General features: G+C 44.8%; 1 protein-coding gene and 1 long non-coding RNA gene across 2 annotated transcripts in view; one reads left to right on the forward strand and one right to left on the reverse strand.

Annotated features, from left to right (window-relative positions):
* Positions 1–19316, reverse strand: part of FHL2 (four and a half LIM domains 2) — a 38680-nt gene that overhangs the window by 18215 nt on the left and 1149 nt on the right. Inside the window, 2 exon segments of the mRNA XM_004031546.5 lie at positions 7399–7578; positions 17690–17740. Coding sequence (XP_004031594.3) covers positions 7399–7578; positions 17690–17740 — 231 coding nt within the window.
* Positions 117–5242, forward strand: LOC134756426 (uncharacterized). The gene is made up of 3 exons (XR_010129882.1): positions 117–275; positions 2733–2814; positions 5147–5242. It is a non-coding gene; the product is annotated as an uncharacterized lncRNA (long non-coding RNA).

Below are 19316 nucleotides of genomic sequence, written 5' to 3' on the forward strand. Positions count from 1 at the left end.
TCCCACAGTCCACACATCTCTTGTATCACTGTGGGCCAAGCGCCCGCCCCTCTGGGATCCCAGGAGCACGTGATTAAATTGCTCGGTTATTTCACCCTAGGGGTTCAATTCAAGGGCCCAAATGCCAGATTGACTAAACTTAAATCCTGGCTCCGCCCTATCCCAGGTACATCACCATTGGCAAGTAACTGAACCTCTCTTGCCAGATTTCTGATCTGTACAGCAGGAATAATGGACCTACTACTGGCTGTAACAAGCAGGTATAACAGTTGCTGGTATGTATTACAATTGCTCAATGGATGTTAGTATAAGTCATTATTTAGACCACAGCTAATAATGAGAAGAGTTGCCTCAATGTGTCACTTGCTGAACCTACATTTCCTTATAAAGACAGTCCTATCAATGAGAATATCTGCCACCTTAAAGCTCCATGTTGGTAACTCTACCACTCTACTTTTGTAGGTGCTTTTTCATTTTCTCAGCCCTTTTACATCTAAAATTCTTTTTCTTAATTCTTCATACCTATTTTGAGCCATACAATAACTCTATGAAATAAAGTTTTATTCTTATAGATGAGCAGATTCAATGTAACGACACCAAAAAGTGTTTTCTCCAACATTCCCACTGCCCTTCCACCTGAAATGATCCGACAAAACTAAACTGTGCTCCTGTTTTTTACCTGGCACGTCAGCCCCTTTGCAGATTGACCCCAACTCGCTTTCCAACCTGACCCTCTGCTCTGGTCCCCTCTTCCTCATCTCCATGCCTTTGACCATACTCTGTCTCTGGCCTTTGAATGCCCTGTCCCTTCTCCCCAAAAGGCCAAATCCCACTTGGCTGCAAGTCCCAGCTGAAATCTCATCTGTTCTGCAAAGCTTCCTTGGCCAGGGCAATGCTGGCTTCAGGGAAGCCATGTGCCACGCTGGCTACCTAGCTTGTATGTCTCTTTCCAAATCCTATTTGGAAACTCATAGGTAACTAATTATGCCATGGGGTTTCCCTGTCACTCTCTGAATGGGGCGCCCAGTTTGTGTTGTCTTTAGAAGTCTGAGTCAAGTTAATAAATTCATGTCACTGCTTCCTCCTGGACTCGCTTCTTAAGAAAGTTCACAATAAGGAGGAAGTGAGGAAAGACTTTATGATAAGAGGAAGGTAACTCAATACTGCCAGGTTTGATTGTTTTAGAGATCTTGGCCAACATGGTATTCTCTGAGTCTCAGCAGGAGGGAAGATTTTAGCTACACGATTCCCTAGAGCTTAGAGGTAGACTAGAAAATGCCACCAAAAGGCCTAGAAGCGAGATTGTCATTGATTAGACCCGGGTGCCTGAGTCTGTGCTTCCTACCACACTCTGAATCTTTACCTGTGAAGACCTAGTGCCAAGTGACCCTTTTCTTTTCTTCTATCTATCTGTTCTGTCTGTCTGTCTATCATCTATCTGTTTAGAGACAGGGGTCTTGCTATATTGCCCAGGCTGTTCTCAAACTCTTGGCCTTAAGTGATCCTCCTGCCTCAGCCTCCCAAAGTGCTGGAATTACAGGCATGAGCCACCACGCCCGGCTCAAGTGACTCTTTCCAAACAGAAAAGCTCCAAACCCATTTTTAGTTTCAGTTATTAGCACCATGCCAGTAGCTTAATTTTGCTATTTCATTAGTACTCCATCGTGAACAGCAAACATGAGTGTAACAGAGATAGCACTTAGATGCTGAGAGGCAACAGGGTAAGAAACATGGACACCTTGACAGACTTGCTCAGGAACTTTAAGATGGAAATATCCAGTTTTAAATTCCTCTAGAGAGAAATTGAAAACAAAAAGAAAGAAAAAAAAAGTCTTTTATACTTCCCAGAAAAAAATACCAAGGCTAATCTTGTGCTCACAGAAATGTCATACATTGCAGTAAAATGTTGATAAACATGTACGATTAGGCCCACACACTTCCTTTCTGGTTTTGTATTTTTCCATTTCAGAAACATTCCTAACATGGGCTGTGCCTGTTGCTTGGCTCCGAATGTGTCCTTTTTGAGACTTTAGCTGAGCTTTAGTGGCAAGTGGCCTGGAGGGAGCCCTGGACCTCTCAGTTAATGGAAGGTGGCTCTGGGTGGCAGGGTCACCCAGACTGAAACGTCTGGCTCTCATCCTCCCTCCTTCGCACCCCATTCCACCAGGGCTGGCACCAACCATTCTTGAGATCCATACGATTTCACTTCAGACATGGATTCTCATGTCATTCATGCTCAGCATTATGAAAAGATATTTTCTGCTTGAGATCATCAGGTTTCCAACTGTACATTCTTTCAAATCCTTACAAATAAAGATGCAGAAAAATGGACAACAGCAGAAATGACAGCACTGCGTTGGCATGTCACAGGTGCTCCCTAGACGTTAACTCACTCAATTACCCCGACGGTCCCGTGAGCTAGGAACCCCAGTGTATAGACATGGAAATGGAGGCTTATAGGTGGCAGGACTTGTCCCCTTCGCGCAGCTTGTCAAAGGTGGAGCCAGGGAGATTTGGCTCCGGGGTCCAGCCTCGGTGCATGTACGGTCACTGCTGAGCGCTGTGCGCCTCTGCTGCTATGTCTTGTGGCTGAACTTTTGGTTTCATGCACTGACAGGCCAAGTTCGTGCACTGACAGGCCCTTCTCATGAAATTCATCCAGACAGCTTTGCTCCTGATCCTAGGACCCTGCTTGATTAAATTCCCTTCACAAACAGATTTTTCTCTTGTAGGAGGAAATCCAAATAAATACGTGTTTTCAGTGCTCATTACAAACTCTGTGGACAAATTCTACACGGAAGAAGATCCAAAAAGGTAATTTGCTCATTGAGAACTTAAAAACCACCCCAACAAATAAAAAAAGCACCAGGTTGGCAGGCTGGACCCTGAGAATGTGACTGGATTAGGCGCTCTTCCCAGAAAAGGGTCCAGAAAGAGCAGCGAGGGAGGCCTGTGTCACACCGAGGACAGAAGGGTGGGTTTTTCAAACCTGACCTTACAACTTTCACTAGGCTTGGTCAGAAACCTTCCAAAATATACCAGGGGCATCTAGATTTAACCCGTATGTGTGAAAACCTTCGTCTCCTATTTCAGAGCCCTGCCAGGTTGCTTTCTGCCAAAATATCACTGAACATTTCTGTCCATTACCAAACATTAACTGAGACTTTTACAGCCAATTTGATCATCACTTCAGTGTTTCCTATTAACTACAAAAGCTGGAAAGAGAGTTTGTGAAACAACTTGAGCCTCAATTCTGCAATGTAATCATCACCACCTAAAGGGGCCCATGAGAAGAGTAGGGGCCTTTGACTGAAGGTCACTTGATTGAGGCCAGGTGGTCACCATCTCTTACTCATAAGGACTGACCACATCTGGCCCGAGAGTCGCATAGACAGGGTCCTGCCCGAGGCTGCAGGTAGCAGGTGGCATCGCATGCTAGGTGAGGACCCTCCGGGTCTGGGCTCAAATTGTACCTCGGATACTTCCTAATCCCTTTAACCCTTGGCAAGATCCTCATCCTCTCTAGGCCTCAGCGGCTACTCCATAAAATGGAATGAAAAAAGTTCCTACCTATAGGGTGTTAGGAGCAATTTAGATCATGCAGTTTAGGCATTTACAAGTGCCTGGAACAAGTCATCAGGCGATACACAGTGATTTCAATGACTACCACTAGAAACTAAACCCTGAATGCTAGTTTCTGATCTGCAGATCTTTTGTTCTTGTTTATTATTATTTTTTTCTCTTCATAGCACCCTCTAAGCACATGGGTGGGTATGGTGGCCAGTCCAATTTCATGGCATTGCTTGCAGACCCGTGGAACATTCAAAGTCTAGGTTACGTGTGTCGCCCAGGGCTTAAAATCACCAATTTGTTAAGTGCACAGTATTAGCAGCCATCTCTGGAGTTATCAGCCAGCCTATTTTTTATTTTTATTTTTTTAAGATGGAATCTCGCTCTGTCACCCAGGCTGGAGCACAGTGGCGCAATCTTGGCTCACTGCAACCCCTACCTTCCAGGTTCAAATGATTCTCCTGCCTCAGCCTCCCAAGTAGCTGGGATTACAGGTGCACGCCACCACACCCAGCTTATTTTTGTATTTTTAGTAGAGACGGGGTTTCGCCATGTTGGCCAGGCTGGTCTCCAGCTCCTGGCCTCAAGTGATCCACCTGCCTCGGCCTCCCGAAGTGCTGGAATTACAGGCATGGGACACTGTGCCCAGCCCTATTTTTTCTTTAGTTTGTTGAATTTTTGAAGCCCAGAACGTAGGCAGATCCCCCAAAAACTCTGTAATCAGTCTACGAAAATATTTTGTTAATACTAACAGGTATCCAAGAAAGGGTTCAGGAAGCATGTAATGTCAGAGGATCATAAAATTGTATTAGCATTGCCTATTCTCCACTATTACACTGGCCATACAAATCAATAATCTTTACCCTTTGAGATCACAGCATTTTCCCAGAGTAACTTAATAGAAATAAAGATTACAATTCAGTGGCTACATAGAAAGGATGTTCAAACTATAGAACAGGCTCTGAAGTCTTGCCTGTCTCATTTAAGTAGGTCAGGACTCTCAAAATTAGCCTAATTCCCATAGGCATGCCAACATTTAAAATTCACACACATGAACATGTCCTTTAGAGGGAAGTAGCTGAGGCTTGTGGTGGCTGTGCTATTTTAAGAGAAGAGATTGGCCACCAGACCTAAGAGCACAGTTCCTCTATCAGGTATCTCCCCGCCTGCCAGGATTGTGGGCTTTACTTCCAGAAAAAAACAGGAACATTTTTTTCTATCATTGCTTCCACTACAAACCCAACTACCCGATTATTTTTGAAAGTCAAGAAAAGCACGCCTAAAGCATCAAAAGCCCCAAATGCCAAGGTCTCGCTTCAACTCAATGTCTCTTTTTGTTCCAAAATGTAGAAAATCATACAGTGTAACCCCACGTATCTCAAAACATTAATCCGAGTTGAAAAGTTCAGCACAATTCACTCCTGGCTTGACAGCAGCCTTGATGATTTTGGCTCCATTTGGGAGACTCTTGTTTATTTGCTCATAAAACATGTGTGGAAGGATGACGGCTTTTAAGGGTCTTTCCACTAAATCACTGGAGAAACAGCAAGTGATTTTTGTTTTGTTTTTATTTCAGCCACCGGTCAGGGATGATTAGCCCCGAATATCCAAAATCTGTCCTTGAAAGTGAGACTTACCTTTTGCCAGATGATATCCGAACCTCTCACCTACGTAAGTATTTCTTTTCCAGCTAAAGCTTTTATAATTATATTTTTCTCAGGCTATCTACTTCTTCCTCAAACTGGACATTTTTATTGATGTTTCCAAAATGAAAAGCGACAAAGAGAGAGGGTGAAGCTTCTGAAAGGTGTGTGGAAGGGACATGTCACGAAAAGAATAAGGAAGTAGTCAGCAGAAAGGTGGCAGTCTGGAGCTTACCCTGTCAGCTGCTAGAAGAGTACGAGTGCGAGTGCGAGGGCTTGTATCTACATATTAGAAAGATCCTATGAAGCAGACCCCTGGTTCTCCCCAGTTTTGTTTTTTTGTTTTTTTTGAGACAGAGTCTTACTCTGTATCCCAGACTGGAGTGCAGTGGCATGATCTCAGCTCACTGTAACTTCTGCCTCCCAGGTTCAAGTGATTCTCGTGCCTCAGCCTCTCAAGTAGCTGGGATTACAGATACGCACCACCACGCCCAGCTAATTTTTGTATTTTCAGTAGAGACAAGGTTTCGCCATGTTGGCCAGGCTGGTCTCGAACTCCCGGCCTCAATTGATTCACCCACCTTGGCCTCCCAAAGTGCTGGGATTATAGGCTTTGAGCCTGTGCCCCTGGCCTGGTTCTCTCCATTTTATAGATGTGGAGATGTGCACAGAAGGGTCAAGTAACTGACCCAAGGCCACAAAGCAAGTGAAACACAGAGCCTGGGCTGGAACTGGGCAGTCTGGTGGCTGAGCTCTCATGCTTGGCCTGTTAAATACATGAAAAGGGACAGAGAAAAGTCATCAGGTGCAGTGAGACACGCAGCAGGCAAGATGGGATACAGGAAGATACACAACTTTTAGAGTAGCCAGATCAGCTATTTTTGCTTATGGTATTTCAAAGGTTTGGCACAATACCACTGCTGAGTTTCGTTTCTTTTACATTCAGCGCAGCATCTGCCCTGAAGCCAAAAGACACAGGGCTGCAGCATTGGTTTCGGGGGCTGGTGCTGTACCTCTTTCATCTCTGCTCAGGGCAGAGGTCTCTTTTGCTACAAGATGGAAACCATCCCTCAACTGTCACTAAATCCATGGGAACAGAAAGTGATGGTGCAGCCTTCTGATTCCTGTCTTTCCTAAGAATGATGTGATCAGAGAAGGAAATAGAAGGAACACATGTTGGATGTGCTAGAATGATCCAACTGCACGCATGGCCTAAGTCAATCAGTCAGCGGTAATGTGCTGATATTAACGACCAGGGAGGAGAGCAGCAAAAATCCCTACAGAGCACAAAGCAACGAGAGCAGAAAAGAGATAGTAAAATGCCATGAACTGACTTGGTGCCCATTCAGTTGGGAATTCCTTTAGAGATGCCAAAGGAACCCCATTTTGTAGCCAGTTTCACGGCACTCAGGATGACAGCCACACGAGGGGTTTCACTGGGGTGTTTTAGAAGCCATTTGCGGGTGAAGGTATCAGACAGTTCAGGGCTATGGATGGGTCCCCCAGGGTGTCCTTCAGCAATCCAGGTTGGAACAAGGGTCTTCTGAGAAGTGCAGGTCAGGGTTCACCACCCTCAACCACGGGGCAGTTGGTACAAGTGACCAGTGGTCTTTGCTGAACCACACGGTGACATACCAGGAGAGCCGTGAACACATTTCCCCATTGAAAGGAAACAATACAAATCCTGTCCTTCTCTCATTAAAGGAAAAGAGCTCACAATCTTCCAAGGACTTTGTGCTTTTATGTGCCCATTTATCCAGCAACCAACTCTGGTTCTCTCATGTACACATTCATTCATCAAATATTGACTGAGCACAGCACCTGCTCCACGTTACTCACCACGGGGCAAACAGACAAGAGGAAGAGAGCACCACCCTTAAGAAAGTTCCAATATTGGTAGGCAGCTGAGTAGTTAGATAAGGGCACTAATTGCTAGAATACAGAAAATGTACTTAGAGACACTAAGCACAAAAGTCCTGGCAAGGCCCTCACCCAGTGCTTGTGGGCAGAGATCACATTCGCTAGAGGGAAGAAGCTTCCGAAAGGCTACACGCAGGGTCCACACCCCTCAGAGGGGGCTTAAGAGACAGACTTCAGTGGTGGATCAAGGCTTCAGCACAAACCACAGAGAAACCCGTGTTTCCTAGGGGAGCGCCGGGGACCCGCAGAGGCCCGCAGCAGGTACCTTGCAGTCACAGCCGATGGGCTTCCCACACTCCTCGCAGGTGTTGGCGAACAGGGTCTCAAAGCACACCACGCAGTAGGGGCTCTCCTCCCGCAGGATGTACTTCTTGCCAAAGAGAGATTCGTTGCAATGGTGGCAGTCAAAGCGCTCAGTCATTTTGACTCCTGGCTTTTCAGCAACCTATCAAAAAGAAGAGAAAATCCAAGTCCCATTAAGCACTCTCTGAAAGGGGTGCACGCAAAGGCATTAACTGTCCCACTGTCTGTCATCTTTAGCCGAAAGGTGGCTAATTCCTCTGGATGAATAATTAAAACTACCTTTAATCGGTCACAATTTTTAATGATAACACCTTTTTTCATTAGCTAGGGCGGTTTTGTGTTTGAATGCATTCCACTTTTTTTTGGAGACAGAGTCTTGTTCTTTTGCCTAGGCTGGAATGCAGTGGTGCGATCTCGGCTCACTGCAACCTCCGCCTCCCAGGTTCAAGTGATTCTCCTGCCTCAGCCTCCCGAGTAGCTGAGATTACAGGCACCTGCCACCACACCTAGCTAATTTTTATATTTTTAGTAGAGACAGGGTTTTACCATGTTGGCTAGGCTGGTCTCAAACTCCTGACCTCGGGTGATCTGCCCACCTCAGCCTCCCAAACTGCTGAGATTACAGGCGTGAGCCATCACGCCTGGTCACATTCCACTTCTTGAAAAGCACAAATTATTTTTTACTGTGTCAGAAAAAGCTATCTCAGTTTTAAATGCAGGTAAGGGCTGACACCAGAGCCCCCATCCTGTCCGGCTGTGACCCGGCCTTGCATCTTCCCCTTCTCCCTGCCTCCAAAATAGAAAGGCAGGCATAGAAATAATATGTCCATTTCTATAAAAAGATTTTCCGTGAGCTCCTCTTTATGATTCATGATTTGAATAGCAAGAAATCACAGTGGCAAAAGGGAGGGAGATCTGACCTGGGAAACCTGAGATTAGATGCAATGAGGGCACTATTACCCTTGACCTGGGAGTGCAAGCTGACCTTGCACAAGAAAAACTGCCAAAGTCCCTGAGGATGAATCATTGCTCCCTGCGGGTAAGATCATCCTGCAGCTGCCCAGGTACCCTGAGAGCAGGATAAAGGGAAAGACTCACTCCCCAGAACAACGATATCAAATAGTCAGAAATGCAGTGGCTGCAGTCAGTGGCTCCCTGGGCAACACCTCAAGCCCTTCCAACAGGAACAGGACACTGGCGAGGTTGCAGAGAAAAGGGAACATTTATACACTGTGGGTGGGAGTGTAAATTAGTTCAACCCTTGTGGAAAGCAGTATGGTGATTCCTCCAAGAGCTAAAAACAGAACTACCATTTGACCCAGCAATCCCATTACTGGGAATACACCCAGAGGAATACAAATCATTCTACCATAAAGACACATGTACATGAATGTTCATTGCAGCACTCTACACAATACCGACAACATGGAATCAACCTAAATGCCCAGCGATGACAGATTGGATAAAGAAAATGTGGTACATATACATCATGAAATACTATGCAGCCACAAAAAAGAATGAGATCATGTCTTTTGCGGGAACACGGATGGAGCTGGAGGCCATTATCCTTAGCAAACTAATGCAGGAACAGAAAGCCAAATACTGCATGTTCTCACTTGTAAGTGAGGGCTAAATGAGGGAACACATGAACACAAAGAGGTGAACAACAGACACTGGGGCCTACTTGAGCGGGGAGGGAGGATGGCAGGAGAGAGAGGAGCAGAAAACATAAGACTTGGGTACTACGCTTAATACCTGGGTGATGAAATAACACGTACAACAAACCCTGTGACAAGAGTTTACCTATATAACAAACCTGCACATGTAACCCGAACCTAAAATAAAAGTTTAAAAAAGGGTCTCCATGCCCGGCACACTGCATTTTTCTAGGATGAATACGCGGTGCTCATAAGCAGCAAGTGATGGGCCCTCCTCTTATGATCATTCCTATAAAATCATGTTAGAATGATCCTGGAGAGAAAAAGCCTACCACAGGAATAGCTGGTGTGGAGAAACGGCCACAGGGCATTAAAAACACAGACAATTTTCTTCAGGAATAAATGGCAATATTCCATTTGCTAAAAGTGGAAAGTTTTCTCTGTTCTTAAATAGGTACACTGGGCTGGGTGCAGTCACTCACGCCTGTAATCCCAGCACTTTGGGAGGCTGAGACAGGTGGATCACCTGAGGCTGGGAGCTTGAGACCAGTCTGGCCAACATGGTGAAACCCTGTCTCTACTAAAAATACAAAAAAAAAAAAAAAAAATTAGCTGGGCTTAGTGGCACATGCCTGTAATCCCAGCTACTCAGGACGCTAAGGCAGGAGAATCATTTGAACCCAGGAAGTGGAGGTTGCAGTGAGCTGAGATGATACCACTGCACCCCAGCCTGGGCAACAGAGCGAGACTCCGTCTCAAAAAAAAAAAAAAAAAAAATAGGCACACTGGTTGGCTATGTAACTCTGAGCAAGGGTTCACAGGCTCTAAGAAAACTTGGTTCAATTTGCAGTCTTCAAAAGATAGGAGAGTGAAATCCCAGAATCAGACCTTCTGATGCAAATAAAATATTGCCGCCTGGTTTATGATTACATTAATTTTGTACTATTGCGTATACAGGATCCTGACAACTGTAAGCAAGGAAAAGATCATCTTTCAAGAATTCATTCTTGGATATTTCTGTGTTTACAGAATAATTCTCTTCCAAGAGCAATAAATATGCAGCTGGACACATGTGGCAAGATCCGTCCTTCTAAATCACTCTTCCTGGAGTTAAAGAAAACATTGTCTGGACATTCTTGTGATAACATCACAAGATGAGGCTCTTGAGCACTTGAATTATTATTCTGAAACCCAACATATAAATATCCTTTGTACCTCAGCCATCTCGAGTTGGAGCAGCCATGCTGGCACAAGATTCAATGCTTTCCTGTAATTGTTCAGTTATTGGCCTTGAAAGTTGCTGTCATTTATTTCATCACAATTGAGAGCTGTTTTTCCAACATATATATTTTTCCAATAAAGGGTGTGATTTAGCTGTGGAACAAGAGGCTCACTGCCCATTCCGTGCCCACAAACATAAGAATAATAATTTGGGAATTTGAAATAAGAACCATGAAAGGACAGAGAACTATAAATCGTGGAATTGTAAAAGCTGGAAACAAATCCCCAGATTATCTATGACAACTTCCTCATTCTATGGATGGAAAAACTGAAGCCCACGCATATTTATGAAAAAGAGGGTCCACTGAGCTTTCTCAAATAGCCATCTGACTTACAGAAAATCAACTTCCAGTCTAATTTGAAAGGCCGTCTGTGTGGGTCAGGACAAGCACCAGCCCTGCTAGGGAAGGGAGACAGTCTACAGCCTCTGTTAATGTCTGCAGAGCTCCACTTATGTTGGCAGCTGGTGAAAGGGGTACACCTGCTTTCCTCTGAGGTAATAATCATGATCATGGTGCTCATATACCTGATGTGTGTTTTCCACTTCCTCTGATTCTACAGGACCAGGACAGAAAAAAACAAAAACAAAAAAAATCTGGCCAGGTGCGGTGGCTCACGCCTGTAATCCCAGCACTTTGGGAGGCTGAGGCGGGCGAATCACGAGGTCAGGAGATTGAGACCATCCTGGCTAACATGGTGAAACCCCATCTCTACTAAAAATACAAAAAAAAAAAAACATTAGCCGGGTGTGGTGGCGGGCACCTGTAGTCCCAGCTACTTGGGAGGCTGGGGCAGGAGAATGGCGTGAACCAAGAGGTAGAGCTTGCAGTGAGCTGAGATGGTGCCACTGCACTCCAGCCTGGGCAACACAGCGAGACTCCGTCTAAAAAAATTAAAAAAAATCTAAGAGAATAAACTCTGAAAATAAGTAGGGCTCCACATTTGCTCAAAGTACAACTGAGGTTATGAATGTCATCATGGTGAATGTCATCATCAGTGATATGATGAATATCATTATCAGTGATACCAGCTCCCAGCAGGAACAGTAGCAGCTGCTATCTGCTCAGTGGGTCCACCTGGGAAGAGGCACTTGGCCCTGTGGTTCAGCTCCTAATTCTACAGAATTCTTTCTGAGAGTGGTGGATCCCTCTTCTACCTTGTTCCTCATCTTCTAAGACGACACTAGAGTTCTACAAGGAGCAGAGAGCATTTCTACTCCAACCAACAGGGCAGAGCATAAAATGAGAACCTGCTGCTACCTAGGAGCACAGCAGGATGCACTGTGTGAAAGCAGGCCCCTGAAGGAGTTCCACACAGTTACATACTGCACAAGCCCTGAGCGTCAGAATAAAAAGTCCATGAGCTAATAAGCAAGCTCAGAGCTTCCCTTCTATTACAACGTGTTTAAAAGTATACCTATTGTCCTATATTAGAAATCTCCTATAACTTGCATTTTTTTTTTTTTTTTTTTGAGACAGAGTCTTGCTGTGTCACCCAGGCTGGAGTGCAGTGGCATGCTCTCAGCTCACTGCAGCCTCCACCTCCCGGGTTTCAGTGATTCTCCTGCCTCAGCCTCCTGGGTTGCTGGGATTACAGGCACACGCCACCACACCCAGCTAATTTGTGTGTGTGTGTGTGTGTGTGTGTGTGTATGTGTATATATATATATATATATATATTTTTTTTTTTTTTTAGTAGAGACGGAGTTTCACCATGTTGGCCAGACTGGTCTCAAACTCCTGACCTCAGGTGATCCGCCTGCCTTGGCCTCCTAAAGTGCTAGGATTACAGGCATGAGCCACTTGCATTTTTTAAATCCCATAAATACCTGATTGCTCATTCATTCACTGAATGAACATTGGTTGAGCTGGAACTATGTGTCTAAAGTCATGAAAAGTGCGGAAGATACAAAGATGAATAAAATGCAGGCCCCTCCCCTCAAGGAACTTGTTACCTAGTGAGGAAAAGAGATATATACCAAACAGACTACCAAGCCCCTTACTCAGTGCGTGCTGGAGGTGCACAGGTATGATGGGCACGCAGAGGAGGAGCCCCTAAGAGAGCAGGCAGGCATCCCAGAGGAGATGCTATCTGTGCTAGGAACAGGTCAGCCAGGTGAGATGACAGGTCAGGTCAAGGGGTGGAGTAGGCAAAGCCAGAGAAATGAGAGACAGAGTAGGGTAGGCAGAGAGCCCAGGAAGATGGAAGACGCAGTCAACAGCCAAGGCAATGAGGGCCTGGGTGCCTTGTTCATGGACTTGGGTGTGCCTCGCAGGCAGTGGAGAGACGGACAGCCCAGTGAAAGTTTACTGCATGGAAGCCTGCCTTTACTATGCAAGACAGGGGGCAGTGACTCCTAAAAAATGTATCAGGGTATCAGAGTCCATTTCTGAATGATTTCTTCAAATAAAAGTAGGACATCTTGGTTCTACAAGGACTTATTAACCTAATTGTGTACAATCCATTTACTCTCTGTGAACTCCACATCCCTCCTGACAGGTTATCAATAATTCCTGCTCCTTAGCTGGTACACAGGAATGCTGAAAGCATCAGGCAACAGCCTGCAGGGAGATGCCCAAACATAAGGCGCGACCCCTCCTTTTTATTTCATTGAATCAAATTCCAAGTCACAGTTTCCTGGAGTTCTTATTCCTCACCAAGCTAAATCATTCCATGATGTCATTACCCCTTCGGCCCTGAATAGGGTATTTGAAAAAGCTGGATCTTAGGGTACAGGCTTGACTCCAGGCCAAGGGAACTGCAATGGGTGAGGCAGGTGCCAGGTGCAGCTCGGAGGTCTGGGGATGGCCCAGGGAAGGCTTTGATCTCTGAGTCTCTCGCTAGCCCAGCTTTGACTCAGATGTAAGAATAGGTCGGGTACAGAGGCTCATGCCTGTAGTCCCAGTACTTTGGGAGACTGAGGCAGACATATCATTTGAGCCCAGTAGTTCAAGACCAGCCTGGGCAACATGGAGAAACCCCATCTCTACAAAAAACACAAAAAATTTGCCGGGTGTGGTGGCATGCATTTGTAGTCCCTACTACTCAGGAGGCTGAGGTGGGAGGATCTTGAGCCCAGGAGGTCAAGGCTGCAGTGAGCCATGATAGCACCACTGCTCTCCAGCCTCAAGGAAACAGCCTCATGGTGACACAGACCATGTCTCCAAAGAAAAAAAAAAGAAAAAGAAATAAAAAGGATGTAAGAATAAAGGTTCAGAGGGCCAGGGAGCAACAATGCACTCTACTACTCGCAATTCATACTAATTTTAAAAGTTCACAAGCTCATCAATGTGATCTATTTTTAAATTTTCAGATTCAAAAACTGTAAAACAAAGTATGAGTGGGGAAAGTATCAAAGCTGGAGGAAAATAAAGGGAAAAGGAAACAAAGAGTAAAGAGAAGGGGAGAGGGGTGGTGACAGGACAAAAAAAGGAAGGAGGAGGGTAAATGAAATGAGGCAGAAGAGAGGCAAGGACCCTGCATGCCAGGAAGCTCTTTTTTTTTTTTTTTTCTTGAGACAGTGTCACTCTATCACCCAGGCTGGAGTACACTGGCCCTATCTTGGCTCACTTCAGCCTCCACATCCTAGGTTCAAGCGATTCTCCTGTCTCAGCCTCCCAAGTAGCTGGTATTACAGGCGTGCATCACCACACCCAGCTAATTTTTTTTTTTTTAACCAGAAAGATTTCGATCAAAGGAGGGACTGCCATGATAGACAGCCTCCCTTGGCTTGCTGGCTCAGGCCTTGGAGTTCCAGGAGCCTGGCAGATCCCTACAGGTAAAGCCTGAAGAGGTCAGATTAGCAAAAGAAGTCTATTTAAGCATCCTTTTCAATGCACCTTTTATTGACTACCTACTTTGATCTGACCCCAATGGGCCCATTTTCTCCTCCCCCTTTGAAACCCTAAGTGCTTCTCCCTATCAACCCTGCTGCAGGAGGCTCCTCTAACATAGTCATTTCCTAAGGAGAAATCTGTGAACGTCCCCAAGCCCTTCCTGCATGCAGCCCTTCAACACATGCAAAAGCAGCTTCAGTAAGTCAGTCCCTGTATCTTTAGATGTCACCGGGGATCCGCATGGGATATTCAGTTACTTATCAATAATCAACCAGAGCTTTCCAGAGCCAATTAGGAAAACTGGTCTGTGTGGGCTCTTTTAAAAAATACATTATAAAAGTGCAGTGTTTTCATGCAATTGCCCCGTCCTCTACCAACCGTAAGCATTGGGAAGGGTCCCCACTACCTGTCGCTGAGACCTCACCAGCAGGGAACACACACAGGACCAGGGGCTTTGTGAATACTTGTGGAATGGATGAACAAATGAATTGATGGGTGGATGAATACAAACATGTCAGAGTACAAACATACAGGCAAAATCAAGCATGAAAAACTAGAAACATATTATGTGAACAATCCACTCTGCATAGCAAACCCAACATGTAATGTGGTTTGGCATATGACATCATGAGCTTCCATCGCTGCCCTTGTCCCTCCTTCCAGATAAGCTGCTGCTTCCGCAGCGGATATAACTCTTCTTATTGTGTTTGGACTCCAATCCCATGTGAACACACAGCTGCACAGTCCAGGATGCAGCCTGGCCAGGTCAAGAAGCAAAAAGCCAGCTGGGAGTCGTGCCCACTTTGGGAAGAACGCACAGATCCCCAACACGGGCTCCAGGTGTCAGCAGAAGGCCCTGATGTTCTACAGACATGTGATGCCTATAATCAAAGATCCTCCACTCAAAGGCACGGGACTCTCACACCTGGAAATGTGCTCAGAGAATACCCTGCAACATTTTATTTTCCTATGGATGGGAGTATCTACACACAAAAACCGCTCACCCCCAACACTCTTCATTCGTCTAGCTAAACAGTTTGTTTTAAACAGAAATTCTGATAAAATGGAGAGGGCCATCATGTCAAGGAAAGTTGCTGTTTTATAAACTAGAATAATGGATCAAGCCTTGGAGTCCCTAAAGAGAGAGGATCTCTTGAGCCCAAGAGTTCGAGGCTGCAGTGAGCTGTAGTGTTGCCACTATACTCCAGCCTGGACCACAGTGTAAGACCCGGTCTCTAAAAAAAAAAAAAATTTTATATCAGTTGGATATGGTGATGTGTGCCTACAGTCCTAGCTACCTGGGAGACTGAGGCAGGAGGACTGCTTGAGCCCAGGGGTTTGAGGCTTTAGTGAGCTATGATGGCACCTGTGAAAAGCTACTGCACTCCAGCCTGAGCAACAGAGTGAGACCCTGGAAAAAAAAAAGAAAAGAAGGAAAGAAAGAAACAGAAAAAAGAAAGAAAGAAAAAAATGTATCTAGCATCCACTTGAAATCTATTTTTAAATTGTTGGATTTTAAACAATCTTAGTTTGTAAGGTATAAAATTGACTATGCTTACCACTGTATAATATATTTACAGATTAATTTAATGAGCCTTTACTACATGCATGTACAGACAGGTGTCAGAGGTGTATTATAGTTTACATAAACTGGTAACTTCCAACTTAAAAAAAATGAATAAACATCTTCATCTCTGGTGGTTCTGTGTGAGGCAATGTTTGAATAAGGTAAACTGCTGTCTTCTGAATTATCTTTTGAATATTGAATACTAAAAATAAATGGGAAAACAATAAATATCAAATTTCTGATCTGAAGTCCATGACTACAGGAGGAGTTACACTTATTTTGATGTCGTTCAGCCTTTTGAACCCAGCCGACAAGAATGTGTTGAGTAACCACTGTTTTCCATGTGCTACGTGAGGCATTGGGAAGCTGAGATAAAACACACAGTCTATGAAGGAGTTCCAGTCTAGTTCTAGCTCCAAATAATTTAAATCACCTTTAAGATCCCATCTTGTCATTTAACCTCAAAACACGTCACTTGCAGCCATGCAGGACAACCATAGCTGCACAGGCTAGAATGGCGGGTGGCCTCGGGTCCATCAATCACACCAGTGTGGGGACCAAGGGAGACTCCATCCTGCATGCTATGGCTCTACCATGCCTTCCCTGAGTGAGTTACGAACACTTCTACACCTACAAAACGAAAACCACCCACTCTTCTTCATGGCAGGGGTCTCCTCTCACCTCCCAAGTGCGGCTCACTGTTCACTCTCCCAGCTATCTGAGGTACCTATGACCCCCACCCCCATGCTGGCCTTTCTCTTGGCATCCAGCAGCTTCCATGAATGACTGGCCACCTCCTTCTCACTGCAGTCCTGCCACTCTGTGGGGTTTCTCTGGCGCACTGCAACAGGACTCTGTCCCGAGAGGCTTGCACACTTCCTTCTGCTTCATTCATTGACTGCCTGCTTCTTACTGACTCCAAAAGTTGTATTAACCCAAACAGACAGGTCTATTTCCTTGTTGACTGACAAGCTCCATATTTACATACTGCAAGGACATTCTGGCATTAATTCTGTTCACCCATGAAAACAGGGCAGCTGCTTCTGCCACAGACATCCCTCATCTCACTCAAGACCGTATGACTGGAGGATCTTGAAGCCGCAGACAGAATCAGGCTAGTAAAGGCGTGGGTCACCGAAGGCTGAGGATGAGTGTGAAGTCTAAGTTCACACCAGGCAAGACACCACCCACGAGCACTGGGATGGACCTGGGAGACCAGACGCTGCTCCAGACCCCTCGTGACATCCCCATGCAGAGAGCATGTTTTACAGCAAGAGGAAAGCCAAGACTCCCAGGAGCAAAGTAGCGATCAAATCTTAAAGAAAGGGAGAACGACAGTTAGTGGGCAGACTTTTTAAGTTGATGTTACCAGAGAGCTGTAATAGTCAGGGTTTTCTAGAAAAATAGAACCAACAAGAGATGTACATAGAGAGATTTATTGCAATGATTTAGCTCACACAATTACGAAGGTGAAAAAGTCCCAAGACCTGCGGTCAATAGGCTGGAGACCCAGGAGAGCCAATGGTGCAAGTTGCAGTCTGAAAAGAGCAGACTCTATAGACCCAAGAAGAGCCAATGTTTCAGTGTGAGTCCAAAGGCAGAAAGGACCAATGTCCCAGCTCAAGCAGTCCGGCAGGGGGGCTTCCCTCTTACTCAGTTTTTTTGTTCTATTCAGGCCTTCAACTGTTTGGACAAGGCCCACTCACATTATGGAAAGCAGCCTGCTTTACTCAGTCTACCCATTCATATATCAATCTCATCCCAAAACACCCTCCCAGACACACCCAGAACATATGACTGAATGTTTGGGCACCACATGGCCCAGTCAAGTTGACACTTGAAAGTAACCATCACAGTAGCTAAAACTGAAATCCACAATTTAGGATAACAGAGGAAATTCACTTGACTCACCCCAAAGTCAAAATGCCAGCCTAGTCTCCAGGAAGACACAGTTCTCAGCCACTAGAGAAAGCACACGTGTTTTGTTTCAGATGGTCATCTTGAGGAAGCGAACTCAGTATAACGCAACTTGAGATGGACACTTAATAAATGTGGCTTTGATCAAATTCTCATAATAAAACCGCACAGAAGAACCCAATGTCTAATGTTTCCATTCACCCAAGCTCAAGGAAGTTTGTACCTCAGGGCATCTGAGTCAGAGAGCCGCTTAGCAACTCAGGCCCGGTACTGACAAAGGAGGCTGCCTGAGTCACAGAGGCTGAGTAACTGGCCCTCGGCACAGGACAGGAGTAAACTACTCCTGATATCTAGTCTGTTTTTTTTTTTTTTTTGGCAATATTCTATTGGGCGTTTTTGACTGCAATTTAAACATCTTTCAGTACTGGAAATGGTTTAACACGCAATCTTGGGTCAAAGTATGCATCATAAGGCCTCATAGAAATATTCAAATGTTAAAAAAATAAATAAATATTCAAGTGTTCCTCCCGTGGTGCGTTTAGTGGTTAGAACTCAGGTTCTCCAGTTAAGCTGCCTGGGGTCAGATCTCAGGGCTACCATTTACAGCCCGGGAAACCCTGAGTTAAAGTTACTCTGATCTCTGTTTTCAGTGTCTTTACCTGTAAAAATGAGGCTATCAAATATGTATACACTGTCTATGATGTCCAGGCTTTTTAACAACCCTAACAAAAAGACAACATCATTGTCCCTGTTTCCCAGTGGAGAAAACCGAGACACCACGAGAGTAAGCGACTTGGCCCAGGCTGCACAGGTTGAGGGACCCGGATGTAAATTTAGGCAGCCTACATGCAGTCCCCTGCATCCCCTAGCCTACTGCATCTGCCTGTGGCTATTTGTGAGACGGTGAGCTAAAATGAGACAGAACCTATGTGCCCAGAACAGTTTCTGGTCTGTAGTAAGCCCATCATTAGCCTTCATCGACATGTTATGGTGTAAACGCATTTTAAACCATGGCAGGCTAATAAACACCGTGGAAACACAATTCTGTGTATTAACTGATGATCTTCTAAACTGGGGGGGTGATCTAAATCCAGTAACACTTGACAAAATTTTATATAAATGCACAAGGAAATGTTCTTTGAGTTTGGTTTTATTAAAGTTTAATTGATAGACTAGGAATTCCTGTACTTCTAAGACTTGCTGCAAATGGTTTTTTTTTTTTTTTTTTTTTTTTTTTTTTTTTTTTTTTTTTGTCTAAAACATCTTCAGGGTAGTGCAAAACCTCTTTTCTTTAATATATTATTATAAAACACTCATTAGTAGAGTCAGCATCAAAAATGTGAGATGTATTGGGGGTTGTGTTTTGAAGACAGTTCTCCTGATTCTAAACCCAAATTGTGATGTATTACCTTCCAAAATATGTGGAAGGGAGTGCGGGCCTTAAGTTCAGTGATGTTTAAGTACACTGCTGCTTGCAGGCCAGCTACACATTTCAGCTAACCGGATTAGCCTACTTCCAGTTAAAACCCGACTGAGGATATGAAAATAAATATGACTGATTCATTTAAAATCAGAAAAACACTCAATATTTTCTTCCCTCAATTTCTGGTATGCTAAGATA

The sequence above is a fragment of the Gorilla gorilla genome, chromosome 12 (assembly GCF_029281585.2).
Source record: "Gorilla gorilla gorilla isolate KB3781 chromosome 12, NHGRI_mGorGor1-v2.1_pri, whole genome shotgun sequence".
Classification (NCBI taxonomy): Eukaryota; Metazoa; Chordata; class Mammalia; order Primates; family Hominidae; genus Gorilla; species Gorilla gorilla.